General features: G+C 45.1%; 1 protein-coding gene across 1 annotated transcript in view; it reads right to left on the bottom strand.

The window, feature by feature from the left end:
• BRSK2 (BR serine/threonine kinase 2) overlaps positions 1 to 23,495 on the bottom strand; it is a 472,158-nt gene that overhangs the window by 94,076 nt on the left and 354,587 nt on the right. Inside the window, exon 4 of the mRNA XM_074995992.1 lies at positions 19,001 to 19,141. Coding sequence (XP_074852093.1) covers positions 19,001 to 19,141 — 141 coding nt within the window. The remainder of the gene's footprint in view (positions 1 to 19,000; positions 19,142 to 23,495) is intronic.

The following is a 23,495-nucleotide window of genomic DNA, read 5'->3' on the forward strand; positions in this document are numbered from 1 at the left end:
GCTGATGGACTCCCGGGAAGGCCTCTGCATAGCCATGGGAGTACATATACCTCTGGTGAAGAATCACTGCCCTAGTCTATTTGTGACAAGCCTAGTTCAAACGTTGTTGGATTTTCACTCTAGTAAGTTCTCAAGCAGTATTTTTGCACTTTGCCAACTGCAATTGTCAGTTATAATTGATGGATATTTTTTCCTTTGGGTAAGGTGAAATCAATGTTTACTGACATTAACTGATAAAAATCTAATCTTTCCAAGTCTACTTATATGCCACAGGTTGGGGATGCTGCTTTTTGTTACGTTCAGTCTGTCATATCGTTCATGAAGATGAAGAGCCAATAGCACTGGTAAGAATTAGGTGAGGGTCACTGTGTCCCGTATCCCAAGCTCTTCTATGGCTCCTAAATTCCAAACCCTTAGAACAGCGGTTCTTAACCTGTGGTGCATGCACCCTCTGGGGGTGTGCGATGCCCCTTCTGGGCATGTGAGACATGCCAGATTTTTTTAGACGGTAAATTATCGAAAATACAAATTAAGCACAGGCACATACATACAACTATGTTTCATCAAACCTACGTATGAATTCAGTTAGCCGCTGTTAGCGCGTCAGTTACAATTTACTTTCACAGCAAAACTCCACATCTTTGGTGAGTACTCTTCTATTTTTGTATGCCTACTGTACAATTATTTGTGGAGAGTAATAACATAAAACTATTTTATATATATTTAATATGCATTTAAGTGTATAGGCCCCCCCTTCATTTTTGATTTTTGATGAGGGGTGCAAGAAGATATATGATTTTTGATAAGGGGTGTGAGAACATATTTTGAGAACCAAAGGGGTTCAGGCTGCAGTAAAGGTTAAGAACTACTGCCCTAGAACATCTCCCTCATAACTAGGACCCTGCTAAATTCGTGGCTATGAAAAACTGGTCACAGAATATGAAATCTGGTCTCCACCATGAAACCTGGTCTTTTGTGTGTGGTCTTATACTACATGATACAGATTTCGAGGGGGAGAGCAAAGTTTCTCAATTTGGGGGCCCTGACCCAAAAAGGAGTTGCAGGGAGTCTCAAGGTTATAGTAAACACCCAAAATGCAAAATTTTGAGTTGCACTTAACTTGTGTTAATGTGAGTTAAGAGCAACTCAAAGCTGCTCTGCAGCTGTCTGCCTGCCTTGCTTCCCCAGCTGGGGGAAGCTGGGGAGAAGCCATGCCTGGCTCCCACATGTGCTGGTCAGTTTGCTGGCTCATGAGTTACACAAAAATTTAACTTACATGGAGGTTGCCAAGAATGCAACCTCGGCGTAAGTTGGGGGTCTCCGGTATTGTAGGAGGAGGTTGTGATATTGCCACCCTTATTTCTGTGCTGCCTTCATAGCTGGTGTCCCAAGAGCAGTGGCTGCTGACTGAGTGCCCAGCTCAGAAGGCAGTGCCCTGTGAACAGAAGTGCAAATGTAAGTGCGGCAGGCAGTGTTCCCTCTCTGCTGAGCACTTGGGAGGCCCTCCAGGAGAGATTCAGGTGCTGCCCAGCTGATTATAAGAGTGCCCACAGCCACCCACAACTGGCACTGTGTGCTTCTATTGGTGGTGCACATCTGCATATCCTTCAGGCACATAAAATTTATTCTGCCCATGAACAAAACAAATTAGAGGGAACACTGATGACCTGGTATGGTATTGCCACCCTTACTTCTGTTCTGTAGCCTTCAGAGCTGGGTGGTTGGAGACTGGTGCCAGCTGGATGATTGCCCAATTCTGCAAGCAGCAGAACAAAAGGGTGGCAATAATAGACTGTGACATCCTTTCTTCTGTACTGCTGCTGGCAGCAGCTCTGCCCTCAGAGCTGGGCTCCCTGCCAGAGTTGTACTCTTCAGGTCGCCAGCTTTGAAGACAGCACTGCCACCAGCAGCAGCACAGAAGGAAAAATAGGAGCATCGCAACTCTCCCTCCAATAAGCTTGTGATCCCCACAATTCCTTTTTGGATCAGTACTCCTGCAATGACAACTCCCTAAAATTGCAGATTTAAATAGATAAAATCATGAAACTTACGTTTTTTAAAATCCTGACCATGAAACTAACTAAAATGGACCATGCATTTGGCAGGATCCTACTCAAAACTATTCATTATAGTTCTGGGTTTCATCAAAGGTAGTCAGAATATCTAATTCCTGACCTACATCATACTCTGCAGTTCCAGTCCTCTCTCTACCCCTTCAGGGGGTGCTATTCAGAGAGCATATGAATGTTTCACACAGCTGATAACTTTTAGAATTATAGAATGCTAGGGCTGGAAGGGACCTTAGTAGGTCATCAAGTCCAGCCCCCTATCTGAAGCAGAATCAACCTTAACTAAATCATCCCACCCAGGACTTTGTCTCGCCCAGATTTAAAAACCTGTAGGGATGCAGGTTCCACTATCTCTCTACGTAACCCATTTCAGTACTTCACTACCCTTCTAGTGAAATAGTTTTTCCTAATATCCAACCTACACCTCTCCTTTTGTAACTTCCGATCATTGCTTCTTGTTCCACCATCTGTCACAACTGAGAACAGCCTCTTTTCATCCTCTTTAGAGCCTCCCTTCAGGAAGCTGAAGGCTGCTATCAAATCGCCCCTCACTCTTCTCTTCTGCAAACTAAATAATCCCAAATCCCTCAGCTTCTCCTCGTAGGTCATGTGCTCCATCCCCCTAATCATTTTTGTTGTCCTCTGTGGAATCTGCTTCAATGCATCCACATCCTTTCTATATGAGGGGGTGGAGGGAACTGGATACAATACTCCAGATGTGGCCTCATCAGTTCCAAATAGAGGGGAATAATATATTCTCTAGATCCGAAGGAAATGCTTCTCCTAATGCACCCCAATATGCTGTTAGATCTTGGCTACAAGGGCATACTGTTCACTCATATCCAGCCTCTCATCCACTGCTGTCCCCAAATCCTTCTCTGCTGCACTGCTACTTAGTCAGGTGGTTCCCAGACTGTATCAATGCTTGGGATTCTTCTGGGCCAAGTGCAGGATTCTGCACTTGTCCTTGTTGAACCTCATCAGATTTCTTTTGGCTCAATCCTCTAACTCATCTAGGTCACTCTGGCCCTATCCCTACCCTCCATTGTATCTACTCCTCCCCCTAGTTTAGTGTAATTCGCAATTTTGCTGAGGATGCAATCCATCTCCTCATACAGATCATTAGTAAAGATGTTGAACAATACCAGCCCTAGAATCAATCCTTGGGGCTCTCCACTTGAAACTGACCGCCAACCAGACATAGAGCCATTGATCGCTAGCCATTAAGTCTGACCGTCTAGCCAGCTTTCTATCCATGTATTCAACCCATACTTCCTTAACTTATGGGAGTGGAGTGATATTTAAAAGAGCTTCATCTCCACCTCCTATTAGTTCATATAAGAGCCTGATATGTCCAATACAAAGAGAATGCGTTGCTTATATATATTTTATATAATTAAATGAATCCATGCAGAGCTGGTAAAAGACTTGCAGGCTGAAATCCTGAATTAATCCTATATTTTTTCCTGGAAAACCATTTGTAAAAATGTTTCAAATATTATTCTTGATTTTTTGAAAGTTCATAAAATTTAAATTACATTTAGAAATGTAATATTTACTAGCTCTACAGTTAATCAAAAATGGTGAAAATGCAATGAAATTTTCCCCAATTTCCCTCATTTATGCAGAATTTCATCAACATTTCAAATTAAAACAAAAATGTGGCCAGCTCTAATTCATTCACAGATGACATGTACAATGGGTAGTATTCATCCTTTTCCCACAACACCCCATCAAGACACCTGATTCTGACCAGCAGGTATCAATCTAAGGGGCACAGTTAATTCATTGTCTGTGCCCATTAGGCCCTTGGCTTTCATGAGGATGCCAAAGACTGACACACGTGATAGTGATTCTCTAGGAGGTGTTCTGGTATCACACATTACTTTAGATTAGTCACCAAAGAGCTTTCCCAGATATGAGCCAGTGACCTAAAAACAGAAGGCTCACGACTGTTTCTTAAATTTGGACTGATACCCATGAGTGGTCTCATGATGAACAGTGAAGAAAATGTTAAGAAAGTGATGTAGCAGAGGCAACTCATGCTAAAATTTTACTCTCTCCCCATGCATCTTATCCATCAGTCTCCCCATTTCACAACAGGAAGGAACACAATATGAACTCTGAAGTCAGACACATCCCCAGTCCACTGATGGTAGCATCTCTCCACAAAAACCTTAACAGCCGGGGAAGGTGAGAGGTGCCCTCTCAAAGAGGATAACCATGTCTCACTAGCAGCAGATGCTCCTTCTCCAACTCCCACTGCTACCGGTTCCTCTCCTGGCTAGTGGGGTTGCAGGAACTACAGGATCTTAATCTGCAATTTGGACTTTAGTTCAGGTTCAGCCTTTTAAATCTGGGACTCTCTGATGTGGCAACACCTACGGTGCAGCAGGACCACGGATGTTGCTGGACCAGAGAGGCTGGAGGTTGGAGTGGAGCCCAGCTTGAAGTCCGGTTGCTGGGAGCCTCGGCCTGGGCTGGGAAGCCACAGATGTGCTGGCGATGGGGACTGACAGTGTCAGGGGAGCTGCAGCCAAGGTCAGGAGGCCAGGGAGCCAGGAACCTCGGCCAGTGAGTGGCGGGCCACAGCAGGGGCCAGGAAGCTGCAGCAAGGGCCAGGTGGGGAGGGGCAGGCCAGGAAGCCGGTGATCCTGTGGCTGGGGAGCAGAGGCTAGGACCGGGAACCCCATGGTCTATGGTCAGGGACAGGATCTAGAAGCCAGCAGCCCAAGCATTGTTACAGGCTGGGAACCGACTAAGTAGCAGCCCAGCACCCAGGGTTGGGGAGCTGCAGGCAGCATCTGGGAGTGACCAAGGCTGAGAGCCAGGAGGGGGAGCCCAGGAGTGGGGGCTGAAGGCCATCGGGGAGCATCAACCTCCCCTGGTCCAGCAAAATCCCTAGTCCAGGACTGCTCATTTCCCCAGGGTGCCAGACAAGGAAGGCGCAACCTGTATTAAAATTAGACCTTGAAAATTAGATGGGGTTGCATGAGCATGAAAGGAAGACCCAGACTGGCAGTAGGACTGTCACAAACAACCACTTTGCTCCAGAGGCTAGGCAAAATAGCATTAAAGAAAATTATTGGCACTGATTCTTTCCTTCACCAAGACACACTTAGCAGTGGATAGAGTGGGGCATCATCAGGGAGTCATGAATTGACATGTCCCAGTCACAGCCCTCACCTAATCCAATCGAGAATAATAGTTGTAGAACTTTGCTCTCCTCAGTTCCTTCCTCATCCTGTTTCATTCTTTCCTTCCCTCAATATGCCCAAATGCCATTGGCACAGGAGCTGACTCTGCCACGTTTCCTCCGGTTTTTATGGTTGTTTAATAGAAAACGCCTCAAGAATCAGGATGCTTCTGTGCTGAGCACTGTACACACATAGCACAAGCAGACAAGCCCTCCCCCAAGTGAGAACTCCTCTCTACCAGAGACAGGTCTCAGCTATCCATCTGATGTCCCTTTTGTACTGCTGAGGCAGCATTAAGGAGATAGAATTGAGGCTGAAAGTCTGTACCACAATGGTGGGAATGGGTTTGTTGCCACTGGAAATGGGACATCTACTCTGCACTTGCATTCCTCATCCTTGCTATCATCAGTTTCCCTAAATGCCCAGGTTAGGAATAAGAAGGCATGTGAAACAGGGGATGTCTGTTTTTAATTCGCTTAAGAACCCAGCCACCTGGACAGCCTAACACATTAATAGTCAGAAAGAACTCTCCTGTGCCAAAATGAAACAAATCGAAATAAAATCACACCACATGTGATAATTACTTGGCATTTAATGGAACACTGCTGAATAAATGAGCTTAATTTGGTCACCTTCCAGCTGATCTCTCTGTCTCCATGTCTTACATGACCTGTGTCACCTCTTCGCGCTGCAGGTGAATTGAGGAGTCGTTACCCTTTCATTGTTCTAGAGGTTGAAATGCCCTAGGGCTTTCTCCACATTGGCTGGAAAAAAGGATTGAAAACAGACGCCTCTTTGGTGAACAAGCAGGAAAATTCCCCCCTCAGAGTGCTGCACAACATGAGACAGAAGATGAAAGAGAGAGATGCTGGATGGCATAACGAAACTTGGGATAGTCCCATTTAGGATAGTAGTATCATGTCCTGAGCCCCTCAACCAAGACAATGGAGGAAGCAGCCAGCTGACAGACATTGAATAAGCAAAGACTTTTTGAAAGGCGTGTATGCATGTGTGTGTGTGTGCATGTGTGTGTGAGAAAAATAATGTCACAAACCAAGCAATCACAGGGAGGATACACAATGTCTGACAGTCTGCAAGGTGCTGCTGTAATACATACACACGTGTGAACAGACACATGGCACAAAAAAGGTGCTAAAAAAATTCCTGTGAAGTGAAAAAGGGATGGGGTGAGCATCCCTGAATTCCAGGAGGGCTCCTGGGGAAATCGTGCACAATGCTATGGGATACAGGAGGGAGAATAGCGTAACAGCTCCCCAACCACTGACTATTCACACTTACTCCCCAGTCACGCTCACTGATGCTTTCCAGGTGGCTGTCACTCTGTTTGTGAGGTATCTCCTCTTCTACTCTCTGAAAACCAACTCATCTGTACTGCCAGCAGCAGCAGCATATGGGTAATGCTGGGTTTAATTTACACCTCTTGCTGTCACCCAGGGCAGACAGCAGATCTTGGAGGTAAAGACAGCTTTGGTATATTGGGCCCAGTGGAGCTATGCCAATTTACACCAGCTGATGAACTGGCCTGTTATTTTTAAGTGATTTTGGTGCTGAAACAGTCATATTGGTTTCTATGACAACGCCTTTTAGTTCACAGATTTCTAAACCAAAATATCCTTTAATTGGAGATATTGTAGGTCATTTCTAATACACAACATCTTAGCCCCTTTGCAAATGCTCTTCTCACTGACCCCCAAACATGCAATGAAGTTAGATCACACAATAGCTGTCCCACAATGTGTCTCTAGAAGTGCTTAGCCTGCTATTGAGGCTGAATGAATAATTTATTATTAATAATTAATAATAATGAGAAGCATAATTTTTTATTTACATGAGCACCAAAAACCTTTTCATCTAATTTTCCATTGCTCCTGGAAACATAATAATGGCTCAACAGCTACTGTGAAATTGAAATTTGTATGTGTACATATGTTTCCATACACAAGAAAAATCTTTGGTTATATTAATTAAGGCTACTCCCTTCCACTTTAGTAATACTTTCATCAATCACTATAAAATATAAAGATACAGTTAAGGACAAGAAAATAGAAGGATAACTTTTAACATGTATTCACAGATTTTAAGGCTGAAAGGGACCATTGGTCTGACCACACCCTGTTATGTCTATAATAAATATATGTGCATGTCCTTCATGCATTCATGGCAGTTTATTTGAAAATAAACTTCAGGGTACTAGAAGAAAGCATCTCTTCACAGTTTTAATGATGCCTACCTTTAATATGTCTCTCCCCTGTAATTAGGTTGGAGTGCAGTGAAGGGGACAGATGACCCCCTGTCCCCAGGCAAGGGTTAAGTGCAGTGTTGGGGGCATGCTGAAGAAAGCAAACTCAGGGCTCAGAGTTTCCAGACTGGGCATCCTGCGTGGGGCTAACTAACCCACGGCTTGGGAACACCACCTACACAAGCTGTCTGTGCAAGAACATGACCAGATCGGTTTTCTTTATTGCAATCCTCCCCGAGGTAGGATTAAGCCCCAAGCTTGTCTCACACTGAGGAGTGGGAACTGAAAGTGTCAGTGAGACGTGAGAGAATGCTGCCTTACCCCTTGCATGAGGAAGTGGGTCAGGGAACTATTTTCCATGGCTGGGTCTACACTGCAGAGTTTTGTCAACAGACATTATAGTTGGGACATGTTTCCCGAGAGAGTCTCTGCTGACAGAACGTGTCCATCCCTAATGGAGGCTCTCCCTGTTGATACCCTCCGTCAACAGAGAGCAGCCAGACTGCCCAGCCCTCTGTCAATAGAACAGCCAACTGGAAGCCCTCTCCATCGACAGAGGGCTCCCCGGAGTGTCTACACTATTTTTTTTTTGTTGACAGAATCTGTTGACCTAGATGTTATGCCTCGTATGGGAGTGAGTTAACTCTCCCGAGAAAACTGCTGTGTTGTGTCGACAGTTTCTCAACAGAATGCATTTGTAGTGTGGATGTGCCATAAGTTTTCTCGACAAAACACCATAGTGTAGACCCGGCCCATTTGTTTGGGCTATTTTATACCCCCCTGAAGTGGACGGACTCCCTAAAAGGCATAGTTCTGAGACCCACATCTCAGAATGAGACCAAAGGGATGTGGTTGCCCAAAGAATGACATAGGAGGCAGGCGGGCTGCCCACTCTCACCCATGGAGGCAACTTGGCAGTGTTTACCTTCAACACGAGTTAAGGTTACATGATAGTTTTTTGAAGCCTTGTATGCAGGGCTAGATTTCCAATTAGGCACAGTAGCCACCAGCCCTGCATTCCACGGATGGCTAAGGGTTAAAAGTGGGTTTAAATAAGTTTACAAGTTAATAATACATGCAGCTCCCCTGTGAGAGGCTGGACTCCTTGTGTGGGTTGGTGACCACCCGGTTGGTGGCCACCCAGCAGGTGGGGCTGGAGCAGGGTAAACATACAAGTCAGCCTGCCAAGGAGTGCAATGAGCCATGGCTGGGTAAGGAAGCTGCTGGGAGTCCTAAGAGATTTCCAGCCCCTTCCCACTCTCAGCCTTCCTGCTGCCTCTGTGCCATGCGTTAAGGGAGAGAAAGAGGCACAACTGGTACCCCATTCATGTGCACAGGCAGAACTGGAGTGTGGCTGCCATGCTGGGCTGCAGAAGGGATGGAAGACACCTGGGTACCACTTGCTGAAGGGAGAGATACAGTCCCCAACTTTCACCTTGCCTGAGGCAGGTGGGATGCACCCTGTCTTGGGCTGGGGGCACCTTGCGTGGTGGAGGGTGTTTTGCCTGTTATATTTCTTTTCATTTCATGTTTTACCAAAACTACAAAGGTCAGCTGTAGGCAGCTGGAGAAGGAGGAATGCTGGAGATGCTGTGCGTAGGGATGCAGAAGTTGTAAATTCAGCCCTGCTTGTATGTTGACAAAGAGCTGTACAAAGAAAGTAGTAATAGGTCAGATCCATTTTATACAGATGCCACAGGTCACTTGAGAAACCCAAGTGTGGCTGTTGACCTTAATTTCTAGTATTTACTAGCTAGTATTTACTAGCTCTTCAGCCAACAAAGGTTTTTGTGTGAATTTCCCTAATTTGTAAAGGAACTGCAAATGGGAGCTGAAAGACAAAATGCAGTTAATACATGTCCTTGCAAAGAAAGATAGTAATGCCGAGAATACAAAGGCTGCAGTATGAGTTTGACTTTGGAGAAAGGTCAATATTAGATTATATGCAGCCATTGCAACCAAGCAAATCTTCTGTCATGTGTAAAACATATCGGACGCTACCGAGCCAAGAACGTCATCAATAGTTGACGTGGTATTTTTGAATGGCCAGTGCGGAAGTCAATGTCAACATTAAAGTAAATAAGACCACTGGAATTTGACAGATTTGTTGGCATGTGCACACATAGGTTGCTGCCCAGTAAATTACGTCATCATATTGTTAATGCAGCATTTGGTGAAGCTGCTGCCATGGACAAAGATTGCTGCTGAGCAAACAGTGTTGCCATATCATTCACATTACTCTTTCAGACTGGCACAGCTTAAATCAATTATGAAATAAAATAATTTTTTCTGAGACATTCCAACATGGAAACAATATGAATTTGGTATTTGTATGAATTATAACTATTAACATCCGAAGTTTACAGTAGAATCCCCATGTGTACTGTTTGCAAAAGGGTTCTGGAAAAGAGTAAGGTGTTAGGAACTCAATTTAAAAAGCCATCTGTTTTTATTTCCAAAATATATTTAAATATGTGAATCCTCTACATGCCACAAAGTGCAGAGAAAATTAAAGGCCTCCCTACAGTGTATTTGGTATGTCTTTTTCTGAAATAAAACACACAGCAGGTAGTCCCATCCTTTCACCCATTTAATACAACTCTCTGACACAGCATTGACAATGGTTTACCTATCACACCAGTCTATATGGATGCACACACACCATACCATCATATATTCTTCGTTCATTTATGTGGGGTAGGATGGGATGTATGTCAAGCACATATGTAATGTTCCACAGAGTGGTGAGGCATAAACGTTTTATCAGCAAGAACAGTTACTTAGTTAAAGCCTGTTACGTCCGCTGACATGAAGGGAAGCAACAAAGGTTCTCCACTTCTGCCTGTCTTTGGCCATTTTCTCCAGTGTGTCCCAGCTGTAGTTCATTCTCTTCATGTCTGCCTCAACAGCATACCTCCATGCTGTTTTGGGCCTCCCACGTTTTCGTTGTCCTTCAGGCGTCAGCTACCAGTGAAATGCTATCTGTTTACTGAAATGCCTTCAGTGAAATGCTACCTTTACAATGGCATCTGCCTCCCTTTCCATCATGTGCCCTATCCATCTCCAGCATCTTCTCATGATGATAGTGGTCATCTCCTCCCGGTGGCATCACAGGAGCAGGTCATGATTGGAGATTGTCTTCGGCCAAAAGATGTGAAGTAACTTGTGAAGGCTGGTGGTGTGAAAGGATGAGAACTTGGCAAGGTTGCACTCTGTCATCCACCAGCACTCTGAGTTGTATTGTAGCATTGATCAGCAAGACTAGGGACCTACCAAATTAATGGCCACGAAAAACATGTCATGGACCATGAGATCTGGTCTTACTCATGATGTCTTTTGTATGCTTTTACCATATACAATGCAGATTTCAACTCTGTCAGGAAACCTCTATGTGCTCCATGCCAGTCCCAAGCTTGGATAAAGGAGGAGGGTTGGTCAGATGAGTGTGATGTGCTGATCATAAAACAACAATATGAATGAAATCTGATGCCAGTCTGAATATCTTATTCACGCACCTAGAGAGTGTGATGGACAAGATCAAGGAAGAGGTAGAAGGGATATTGATGCACGGGATGAGAATTAACAACTTGAGGTTTGCAAATGATATAGTTACCATCAAGGAAGATGAAGAGAAATTAGCAAAAATGGTGCAGGGGCTAAATCAGGAAGGGAAGTGGTACGGACTGATTATGAACATCAATAAAATGAAGACAATGGTATTTGGAGATAAGGAAATAGGTAAGAAGATCAGTATAGATGGGATCGAACTAGAGAATGTACAGAAGGTCACGTATCTGGGGAATAACATGATGAATAATTAAGACTGTAAGAAAGAAGTAATGACGAGAATAGCGAAAGCAAGAGTGAGTTTGAAGGTGATGGATAAGATCTGGAAAAGCAAAGTGATTAGCTTAGGAATGAAGCTGAGTGTTTCGAACACTTGTGTATTCAGCAGCATATTGTACAGATGTGAGACACGGGTGATAACGAAAGATTCAAAGAGAAGGATATTGGCATTCAGGAGGAGTTGTTATAGAAAGAGCCTGAGAATAGGATGGATGCAGAAGGTCACTAACGAGGAGTTATATAGGAAGATACAGCTGAAAGAGAACCTACTGCAGAAGATTATACAATGGAAGCTACAGCTACTCAGGCCTATCTGCAGAATGAATGATGAGTGAAGTGTCAAGACCCTGGTATTCAGCATAATAGATGGTTTGAATAGGAGAGGCAGACCCCACAGAGAATGGGTAGATGATATAGTAGATTGGTGTGGAGCTAGTCTACAGAAACTAAGCCACTCTGCACTGTACAGAGGAAGATGGAAGGAAATGGTGAAGGAGGCATCAGACACCAACACGTTGCTGAGCTCATGGTTATTGATGATGATGATGATGATGATTTCACAGCAAGGCCAGTGTTTCTCAAATTCGGGATCATAACCCTAAAGAGGGTCATGCAGAGTTGCAGTATGTGTTTTTGGGGGGGAGTTGCCATATTGCCACCCTTACTTTTGCATTACCTTCAAGTCTGGGCAGCCAGAGAGGGGTGACCATTGGCCAAATGCTCAGCTCTGAACACAGCACACTGCCAGCAGCAGTGCAGAATTAAGGCTGGCAAAACTATATCATGCTATACTTACCTCTACATGGCTGGTGGTAGTGGTTCTGCCTTCAGAGCTGGGCTCCCCTCCAGCAGCCACCACCGCTTTCCAGCCACCAGCTCTGAAGGTAGCACAGCCACCAGCAGCTGCACAGAAGTAAGGGTAGTAATACTGCAGCCCCCCTACGATAACCTTGCAACTTCCAACAACCCCATGAGAACCCCTACAATTACAGCCCTGAAATTTTGGATTTAAATACATGAAGCTGTGAAATTTGCTATTTTTAATATCTTATGAGCATGAAATTGACCAAAGGGCCATGGACTTGGTAGGGCCCACATGGGTGTTAGAGATGTCTCCATCCTTCACAAGCTGAGTGAGCTCTGCAAGTTATTCCAAACAAGTGCCAATGAAAGACAACCATGTAGTCTTTCTATGCTCCATATTTTACAGATACCCCCCGCACACTCTTTTAGAAATAATTTATAGAATTTTACTTTTCTTTTTACTGGTACCATGTTTCACCTAAAAGGAGAGCTGTATATCACTGTGTTACAATGTCAAGAACTGCTATCTTGCAACTTCTGGAGACGAGAAGCCAGCGCTGCCTATTATAGTGGAAAGCTATCAGTTTCTCCTTTTTTCCCCAATGGCACAACACCTTCATTGACTCCTGAAGGGTAGTGAGATGTGCAACTTTAAACTGGTCACCGTGCAATACTATATATTCCCCTCCATGGACCTCAGGCCAGTGTAAATTGGGGGACAATTCTGCATTTCAGGAAGAGACAGAAAAAAATTTGTATCAGATTGATTGAATATATACAAGGGAATAGATGAAGCTCAGTGATTTGGTGTATTTAGACTATGCTGGCTCAGTGGGCAGAACGCAACTGGTGAGTCCCACCAACTGGGGAGGGGCGAGGTTAGGCAAGGGGGCAACTGCCCAGGGCCTGGTGATTCAAAAGGACCAGGGGCTCCTGACTGCTGCTCTTGATTGCTGCCTACTATGGCAGCAGAGGCAGCTGGGCCCCAGGCCCTTTACGTTGCTGCCAGACCCCTGGGTGGCACACTCCAGTTGGAGCTAAGAGCTGCCTCAGGCAGGGGCACAACAGAGGCTGAGCAGCACTAAGGGCTGACTGGGCCCAGCTTCCTCCTGAGCTCCTGCCCCTTCTAGGAGTATGGAGCTGCCCCCACCCACCTTGCCCAGAGGCCCAGCATTCCTGTTGACCCCTCCCTAGGTGAGGCAGCTCCCACATGTGTGACCAATGAAACTGAAAATAGGCTCACCCTAACCCTAAACCTGAACACGTACGGCCGTATTGTGGCATTCTGTCACAAAGCCAGAATGAGGGCAGTGTGGAGGGGCACTAGACAGTGTTCCTGGAAACATTAGCAAGCACAGTCTCCCTATGCACGGATGGTGCACATTTTGTGCTAGTCATTAGGCTGGCCCAGAATGTGAGCTGGTCCTACTCCACGGATTAGTGCAGAGGTGGGCCAGGACTATGGCCCCGCCCACTCTCTTCCTCTACATTAGTGCTTTAGTGAAGCTGCTACTACAAGCTGTCGCTGGTGTGGTCACTCCACCGCACGGAGAGGTGGTACCTATGCCCATGGCAGAAGTTGTCCTGTCAGGCCATTGACAGGCTACCATCCATACTGGGGATTAGAGCAATGTAGCCATGTTGCTCCAGGTGTGGGTAAGTCTGTAGTGTAGATGAGTCCACAGTCACCTGTGCTTCTTGAGGACACCTCTGACCTCTCACTGAACCCTCCCTTCCCTTTGACAAATGCACACTGAAATATTCTGCAAGAGTTCCAGCTCACAGTGCTGTCACCAGAGCCTTTGGTGCCACTTCTGTGAATCCTCAATTATTGCTTTTATAATGACCCCTTTCCCCACCCACTAGTGGCAAGGATACAAAGGAAAGTAAAACAAAGGTCCTATTCATTGCCTTTTCCCCCCATGTCACACACATGCTCACACACTTCAGCAGAGTCCCTTCTGCATATAGCAGCAGACAGCCTCAGGCGATGAAAGAAGAGGCTCTAGTAATTGTCATTTATCAATATTCATACAGACCCTCGAACCCCCTGCTTGCTCTCCTGAAAAAAAGCCAAATCAAAATCAAAATAAAATGAAATAATAATCCTCCTGCTCACTACCAGAGGGAATTTCCTCTCAATGTCACCACTGTGTTGTGCAGTAATTGGCATTATCAGTTATCTCTGAAGCTTAATAAGGTTTGCCATAGGCCCTTTTCTGTAATCATATTTTTATTTGTCAGCTCACAAGATACAGACACCAAACAGGAGCCTGGCCAAACGCAAAACAAAACACAACACACAGAAAAAACACAACTTAGACCAATCACATCGTTGGTTGGTGATGTCACATACAGCCAATCAGGAATCTTTTCGCTGTTCTCTCCTATTTCCTTCCAGATTCTGTTCTCTCTGCAGTCTTTGCTTTTCTAAATAGAAGAGTACTCCTCTGGGGAAAGTGTCCCCACAGTCTGAGCTCCTGTGTCATTTCCTACAGTAGCTGTGGCTGTGACTGGAGTAGCTGGCAGGCCTCTCCCAGTCAATGGCCAAGATATTCAAAAGTGACTACAGATTTTAGGAGTCCTACTCTGAGGCCCCTTACAGGACCCTGGTGTTCAGAGAGTGATGCTCAGCACCAGCTGAACACAGGCTCCCATTAAAGTGTACTGTGGTTGGAAGCCAACATCTCTAGTCACTTTTGAAAAATATGGTTAATGCTCCTGTGACATTTCACTGATCCCTGTCCTGAGGCAAAGGTAAATGTGAGCTCCCACATGCCAGCATTCCTATGCCATTTCCTGCACTCCTGAGTGAGTCTATAACTGGAGACACTGTGAATTCTCCCACAGCCCAACCCTATCACAAAATCCTGTACAGCTACTGTGACTGGGAGAAGCTCCAAGCTCCCACAACATTCCCATGTGAGAAAATAAATTAGAACAGAAAGCTCCAAGTGATTCAAAATAACATTCCAACAAACACCATCATATTATAATTCCATTTCGTTTTACACTGAGGCTGCTTCCTTTCATCGGACAAAGGCAATTTCTAACTGTGGTTGGAGACAGAGCGACCTGATCAATGCTCACTGTGGGGAAACCCTTTCAGATTCTCTCACACAGGAATCCTGAGACATCAATAAATTCAAAGCAGTGAAAGAAATTACCAGGATGCCGAAGAAACCATAAACTTTAGGAATTTCTCTGTGATTGGTTGCTCCCTTCTTGGCATGGGGGTGGAAGAAGAGGTGGCACGATATTGGGCGGGGAGGGGGCACAGAGCTATCAATCTATTCTGCTAGAGGCACTCATATCTAGTCATTAGCCAAGGGAGAAGCCTTCATTACTCAGCATGGTCATAATTGGATAAAACGGCTGATGAGATGATTTATCATCTTGCTGCCCCACAAGAGGGCAAGGTCGATGCTCAAGAAAGCACATTAAATATATATATAGATATACACATATATAAACCTGATTTTTAAAAATTCCTCAGTGGTGACTGCTCAGACTCTCACACGTCAGGAGCCTCAGGGTTCTCACAGTGACCATGGGGGAGGGGAGTGCTCCACATTCACTGTCTCAGCACTGCCAATAGAAGAGTAGGGGTTGAGGAGTTGATCAGGAAAACAGATTCACTTAAAATGAAGAACATTGCCTCAATACCCAAATGTGTTTCAGACAGTAGCTGGGGATCCTTAAAAGAGGCACTCAGCACCTTCTGAAAACTGGCTAGAAACCCCTAATTCTCCAGAATTACTGACTCTTTCTACAGAAGGCATCTGTCCATCTATCTACCCATGCTACACTTGTCACAGTAGTACCCAATTGCCAAGAGACACACATACATTCCCACAAGAAGCAGGCAAATACCACAGATATCTGTCTGTAAACATGCATCTGAATTATTAAATGAATTAGCATGAGTTGTGTTTGGACCTTTCTTATGTCTGTGTCCTGTGAATATTCAAGAGAATGGATTGACCAGCAGTGATATTTGTGGAGATTGTCAATTATAAGAGAATAATGGCAAGTATTTGCAGAATATGAATTTTGAATTTGAGAAAGAGGCTGTTGACCCCTGAAGCTTGATTCTGGGAAGACTAAGGAAAACTATTTGGCAATGGTGTTTATAGACACCTACTTAAATGCTTTCCTAAATCAGGGCCTCTAAGGGTTATTCTCTACTGATCCGGAAGAGAAACAACCTAAGTGTTCAATCAAAATTAATTGTGACCACACTATCCCGTTTCGAAAGGAAACTGCTCCTGAACAGTTTTTCCTGAACAGTTTCCTATCATATGAATTATTCTCAGGAATGTACTGAGAAACTCACGATTCTCCCACAAATGATTTACACAGAGAAAAAGACATGGAACTCACAGAACAAATTATTTTGTATGAATTGTTTGCCATAGAGAAAATGTTCAGGCTCTGATCCAATGCCCATTGAAGTCAGTGTGGGGAAGGAGGGATATTTTGCTATTAGTTATAGTGGATTTTGACTTGGACCCTCATATTACCCTCACTCATTGTCAGCTCATCCCATGTTCTGTTGACTATCACAAACCCACCCATGTTGGCAGCATATTGTCCTCAGAGCTCTGAAATCTGCAAATATGATCAGTTCAACCTCTGAACTGCTCTGCACCCTACCACCATTCTTAATATCACCCTGCAGCTCCTTTTTACACTCTCTGAGGAAGGCTTGTATCTCCACTTCCACCCATTAGTAATACATGCCCTTAGAAATTTCCAGTTATTTAGACGAGGGGAGCAGATGAGACACACAGGTGGCCATTTTCATTACATGTATATGTACGGGCCATTCTGAGGACAGTAGTTGATCAAACCAGAGGAATATGGATAATCATTACACAATTAATGAAAAATAACTATACAGTCATTATGCAAATCTCTGTACTCCAATTGTCTAACTACAGCCCTCAGCCTATCAGAAGGGAGGAATTTGCATGTTGTATGCAGTTATTAAGAAAAAAACCCTGTGCAGTCATTATGTAAATTGCAGCACCTTAGCCAACCAGAGTGCATGGAATTGCATTACTAAGAAATAAGCGTGCAGTTACAGGCCAGAAACTGTAGAGAAACTCTGCAATTTGATTGGCTGCAACAACTCTATTTCAGTATAATTTAAATTACCTTTACTCATTAAAGCTGAAGTGGAAACTGGTTCAATTTAAAATGCCATTTGAATGTTACAGGTTAAACCTTTACCACACTCAATGGTTAAATCATTCAACTGAGTTAATATGTAACTATAACAGACAGATGAAGAAAATTACTCCCTACTGGAAAGGAAATTAAAGGCAACAGTGACTCAAAAGCCCAGAAGGGGCCCAGGCAGGACTGCCAACTGCCAGAAGGTTTCCCTCTAACTCAAGGAGCCCATAAAATGACTTCGTTGTATTGACAATTGTCCAAAGCTTCTTCAGGGACCAGCCTTGATAAGGCTCATATTATTCTTGGTTATTGGCAAGTGCCCCCAAGACTCATGGAAATGAAGCTCTGATCCCACAGCAATTTGATTTTCTAGCTTAAAGCACTCACTATAAATGAACGTGACAGCAGCTACCTCCTCCCCTCATGCTCACTGTGGAAGAACAGGGTTTCTTTCCAATGGCAATCAGAAATGAGCCTTTCTGCATGTTTTATAAAAAGGGAAACCATGGACAATCTGCACAAACTGTGTATGATTGATGTGTAGCTCAAACAGATAGCCAAGAAGTAGCAGTAACAACATTTATGTAACACTTTTGGACCCCACAAGATCTTTACAACATTAACTAGTTAATTTACTATATATTTTAAAGTGCATCTGTCTGTCTGTCTGTGCTATGTTTGTTCAAAAACTCCTTTTAAATTGTAAGAGCTACAGCCACAACATTTGGTGTGCTGCTTCCTCTTAATCTAACTTAAAACAAAGCCAGGGTTTGGTTGTGCCTGGAAAGTGGGAAATGCCTGAAATCCCAGGATTTACCAGAACATGGAAAGAGAGGGGCACTGACAGGAGGAACGACACCATTCAGACTCATTGCTGGGCAGAAAGAGCGGGGAGCAGCTTGGTCCTCTACCCCAAGCCTTGCAGCACTCTACCACAGCACTGTGCAGGGGGAGCCCTGCTGCCCCCCACCTCTTACCCACAAAATCAGACCCCCAAGATGCTGTGGCCATGAAAACTCCAGCCCTATACTCCCAAGATCACGCTGGGGCCAGGAAAACCAACCCAAGTCCCAGGACAGGCCCCTCTGCCCCCCGGGTCACTCTCTCAGGGTTGGGGAAAACAGCCCTGACTCCTGCTCTGGCATTATGCCAGGGCCGTGGCTCTTTTTGATGGGCCAGGTACCCAGCCCCCACACTGCTGCTGTGCTGGGGCAGGGGAAAAAAGTCCCGTCCCCAGTCCTGGCCCCAGGCTCCCAGAGCCACTGGACCAGAGCCTGGTAAAAATGCTGTGGCCTCATCTCTGGTCCCCACACTCCTGCTGGTCTGGGTCTGGGGAAAAAAGCCAGAGCCAGGGCTGAAGCTCTGGCTTTTTTCCCTGGCCTAGCAGGAGTGGTATGGGGTAGGGGGTAGAAGCAGGGGGGCAGATAAAAGCCCTTACTTCACATAACACCCAAGCATTGCTAGGTGAATTTGCTAGTAAAAAAACAAAGCAGAGACCCAAATCTCCAACTGACCCGGTTGTTTCTGCATACAGTTAAGTTCACCCTGAACTAGCAGCAAATAAAAGTGAAAGGAGACCAACCCCAGTGACAGCTTTGTTTCCATAAGCTAGTCAGCACTCATGATAAAACTGCTGTACTCACCATATTGAATGACTATGGCAGAAGTCTAAAGCAGAGATGATTTGTCGGAAGAACTTTCTGGCTTCTTTTGGTGTTAATCTTCCTTTTTTTACAAGATAGTCGAAGAGCTCCCCACCTGACACATGTTCTAGCACCAAATACCTAAAAAGATAAAATAAGACATGCCTTTGTTAGCATATGATCATTCTCTCTCACCCCCTCTCTCAAGGAATTACAGTTCGGTGAAATTCTGTGAAACAAGAGAATTGGAGAAATAGCAGCTGGGAACGTTTTTAACAGGGTTGGAATCAAGCACTGCATGGACTCCAGGCAATTCAGTGATTCAGCACAATGGAAAAAATTCAGTTTTCAGCATCCCCAGTGGAAGGATGACATCTGAAAAGCAATAATTGCCTCAAAGACCAAGAAGGAGAGCAGGCAGCAAATTATATATGAACTTCCATCATAAAACAGCAGCTGCAAAAACTAGTGTAGAGTTAGGTTGCATGTGCACACACCTGGTTATTAACCCACAGTGGATGGTGGCAGATCCTTTTGTAAAACAGCTTTGGAGGAACTACACTTACACAGCTTTGTAAGTTCAGGGCACCTCAGTACCACACAATTTCAAATTCAGGGTGATAATGAGAATAAGCAAAGATGAAGAAAAAGAAAGCGAAAGCGAAACTACAATGGGTATAACATGGGAAACCAGGTGAGGGCTCTTTTCTGCAACCCTTATTCATGCTGAATGGGACTTCTTCACTTGACTAGTCCCATTGACTTCAAGGGGTCTGGTTTTGCAAGAGAGGGCTATTCCCCGTGGCTACGTCTACACGTGCACCCAACTTCGAAATAGCTTATTTCGATGTTGCGACATCGAAATAGGCTATTTCGATGAATAACGTCTACACGTCCTCCAGGGCTGGCAACGTCGATGTTCAACTTCGACGTTGCTCAGCCCAACATCGAAATAGGCGCAGCAAGGGAACGTCTACATGCCAAAGTAGCACACATCGAAATAAGGGAGCCAGGCACAGCTGCAGACAGGGTCACGGGGCGGACTCAACAGCAAGTCGCTCCCTTAAAGGGCCCCTCCCAGACACACTTTCATTAAACAGTGCAAGATACACAGAGCCAACAACTAGTTGCAGACCCTGTATATGCAGCACGGACCCCCAGCTGCAGCAGCAGCAGCCAGAAGCCCTGGGCTAAGGGCTGCTGCCCACGGTGACCACAGAGCCCCGCAAGGGCTGGAGAGAGAGTATCTCTCAACCCCCCAGCTGATGGCCGCCATGGAGGACCCCGCTATTTCGATGTTGCGGGACGCGGATCGTCTACACGTCCCTACTTCGATGTTGAACGTCGAAGTAGGGCGCTATTCCCATCCCCTCATGGGGTTAGCGACTTCGATGTCTCGCCGCCTAACGTCGATTTCAACTTCGAAATAGCGCCCAACACGTGTAGACGTGACGGGCGCTATTTCGAAGTTACTGCCGCTACTTCGAAGTAGCGTGCACGTGTAGACGCAGCTCTTGTGTGGTAACTGAGGTTCTTTGAGATGGTTGTCCCCGTGGTGCTCCACATTAGGTGTGTTGGTGCCTCGTGCTTATGGTTGGAGATATTCAGCAGCAGGACTCTGAGTGGTGGCACACACTCGGTATGAGTGTGAGTGCTTAGCTGTTGCGCACTGTCAACTGTCCATCTCTTCCTTTTCTACTTTGAGCAGGGATGTTGATCTAAAGCAGCGGGTAAGAGGAAGGTTTGTGGAGCAACTGCAGGGATAACTATCTTGAAGAGCCTCAGTTCCTGCACAAGGGCTATGTCTACACTAGCACCCCCCTTCAAAAGGGGGATGCTAATGAGACACTTGGGATATGCTAATGAGGTGCTGCAATGAATATGCAGCACCTCATTAGCATAATGGCAGCCACGGCACTTTGAAAGTGCCGCTTTCGATTGCACATAACTTGTCTACACAGGGTCCTTTTCGAAAGGACCCTGCGCACTTTGAAATCCCCTTATTCCTATTTGGTTACAGGAATAAGGGAATTTCAAAGTGCGCAGGGTCCTTTTGAAAAGGACCCCGTGTAGACGAGCTGCATGTGATCAAAAGTGGCACTTTTGAAGTGCTGCACCTGCCTTTATGCTAATGAAGCACTGCATATTCATTGCAGCAATACATTAGCATCTCCCGAACTGTCTCATCAGCATCTCCCTTTCGAAAGGGGGGTGCTAGTTTAGATAGAGCCAAGGTGTGTAACCCTCTTCTTTGAGGAGTGTCCCTGTAGATGCTCCACATTAGGTGACTATGGAGCAGTGTCTTGTTGCAGAAGGTGGGCTTTGTGACCTGCCTATGTACCATCAATAGTACGGGCTGCCCATAGTGTGTGTCTGCTGAGGAATGTTGCTCCAATGCGTAATGCTTGGTGAATGTATGGATTGATGTTCATGTAGACACTTGGCAAATGTCTGTAATGGGGATATTGTCAAGATATGCCCATGATGTGGAAACAGCTGTGGTTGAGTACGTATTAACTGTCTGGGGAGCAGCGACATTGTTGAATTTGTAACATAATTGTATGCACTGATAGATCTGCTTGGAGAGTCTCCTGAAGAGGTCTTGGAACAACTTGAAATCATCCCCAAGAGTCAGTGGTGGGGGCATCATGATTTTGTCTGGGGAGGAGGATGACATGGGTGGGCAGCATGACCTCTTCTTCACGTGCATTGTCCCGTTCATCCAGCTCTTTCTGTTGTTCTACTTGAGATGGGGCAGATGGTAAAGTAGGTCAAGCGGTGGAAGGAGTTGTAGGTTTGGGAGGATCCTGGGTCTGGGCTCTGTTTGCATTCGGTTCTCCCAATACGGACAAGCTGGGAGGATCAATACCAGTGGGTGCATGCATTGGTATGGTTGCCACTGCTGGGGTGAGATCTTCCTTGTATGATAAGGTTGCTTCTGGGAAGAGTAATATCGAGTATGAGTGGTCACTTTGTTTATCTGTTCGTCACTGAGGAGAATGGTGGTGCTGAATTAGCTGGTGTTGTGATTAAGGTAGGCGCTGTGTGGACTGGCATATCATTGGTACTGAACAGTGCTGTTCTGGGTACAGAAGTTAACACTAGATCGGCATGCACTGCTAAAGTTGGCAGTACTGCAAAAGCCTACGTTGAGCTGTGCACATGTGCTTGCATTGCCAGTGCCAAAGAGGTTTGCATTTGTGTGCCAGTGGCTGGAAGGGGCCAGTGCCAATTTCTTTGGTGCCGAGCTGAAGGATTGCTTCTTGGCTTGCACAACTGAGTTAGGGTCTGGCAATTAGCTTTTCTTTTTGCCCCTCGTGATAGCTGCGTACTGGATGTTCCCAGTGCATCTCGGTACCAGGGCTGATTCTTTGCCCACAGAATGCTTCTTTTTTGGGCGTTCTCTCTAAGGCAAAGCTTGAAACTTGCGTTTAGCAGGCTCTTTGGAAGGAGGTTTTATACTAGTAGATGTGATCCCTGCCAGAAGCCACCTGGAAAAGTTTGTTATAATGGAGACTTATTTTCAGGGTCTGAAGATTACCTGAGAGATTTCTCGATCAAGAAGAGTTTCAATTGCAGGTCTCTAGCTTTAAGGGACCTAGCTGACAGCTTTTTACAGTTTGCATTTTTGTGGTACATGTGCCTCACCAAGACAGCAAAGGTACTGAGAGTGGCTGTTTGAAATAGGGATAGACATTCTGCAAATAATACAGCATTAGCATCCTGGGGAACCGGGCAGGCTGTTAGGTGCTTGGCTCTAATAAAGTTTCCCAGAGGGCATTAGCGTTCAAATAAAAAATGGGGTTTTACTTGAGAAATAATCAAGGTAAGGATGAAGGGTAATAAAAACAGGACAGGTAAAATATAAAGGCAGCTCTCTAAAGTTTGGTCAGGGAATGAAGTCACGGAGCTACTGATGTTCTGATCTAAGTCTAAGGTGGTAAAGAAGGAACGGGGAGATGTTTGATGACATGAGACGTACCGTATGTGCACCGCCACCTGGTGTACTGCTGCTGAAAATCTCCAGCTATAAGGGTAAAGTTCCAACACACCTAACATGGAACACCCGCCGGGACAGTCCTCAAAGAAGAAATAAGTGTAACACAGCAGGAGTAAGGGCTGAAGAATTAGGACACCAAAGGGGGATAGGATAAACTGCATATTGTCACTGAGCATTCAAGTACTCCAAAAGTGAAAAAGGCTAAGAAAGGAGAGGAAATAATAAGGGTGGCCCAAAGGGTTATTTTGATTAGAGGTAATGAAATAACACCAATTAAAAGAAAATGTAAGCTAAATGTCTGTGAGTGTTTCCTAAGAATGGTGTTCTATTAGATCATGCAATCATTTCTCCAGGGAAATAATGGAAACCCCATCAACTGAATAATTTAAAACTGGACCAGATAAAAGACTTGGGAGCACAGGGTAGGTGACAGACCTGCACTGGCAGGAGGATTGTCTTGAACAGCGTTTCTCAATCTTTTTGATACCAGGCACC

This window comes from Carettochelys insculpta, chromosome 6 (assembly GCF_033958435.1).
Source record: "Carettochelys insculpta isolate YL-2023 chromosome 6, ASM3395843v1, whole genome shotgun sequence".
In the NCBI taxonomy this organism is placed as follows: domain Eukaryota; kingdom Metazoa; phylum Chordata; order Testudines; family Carettochelyidae; genus Carettochelys; species Carettochelys insculpta.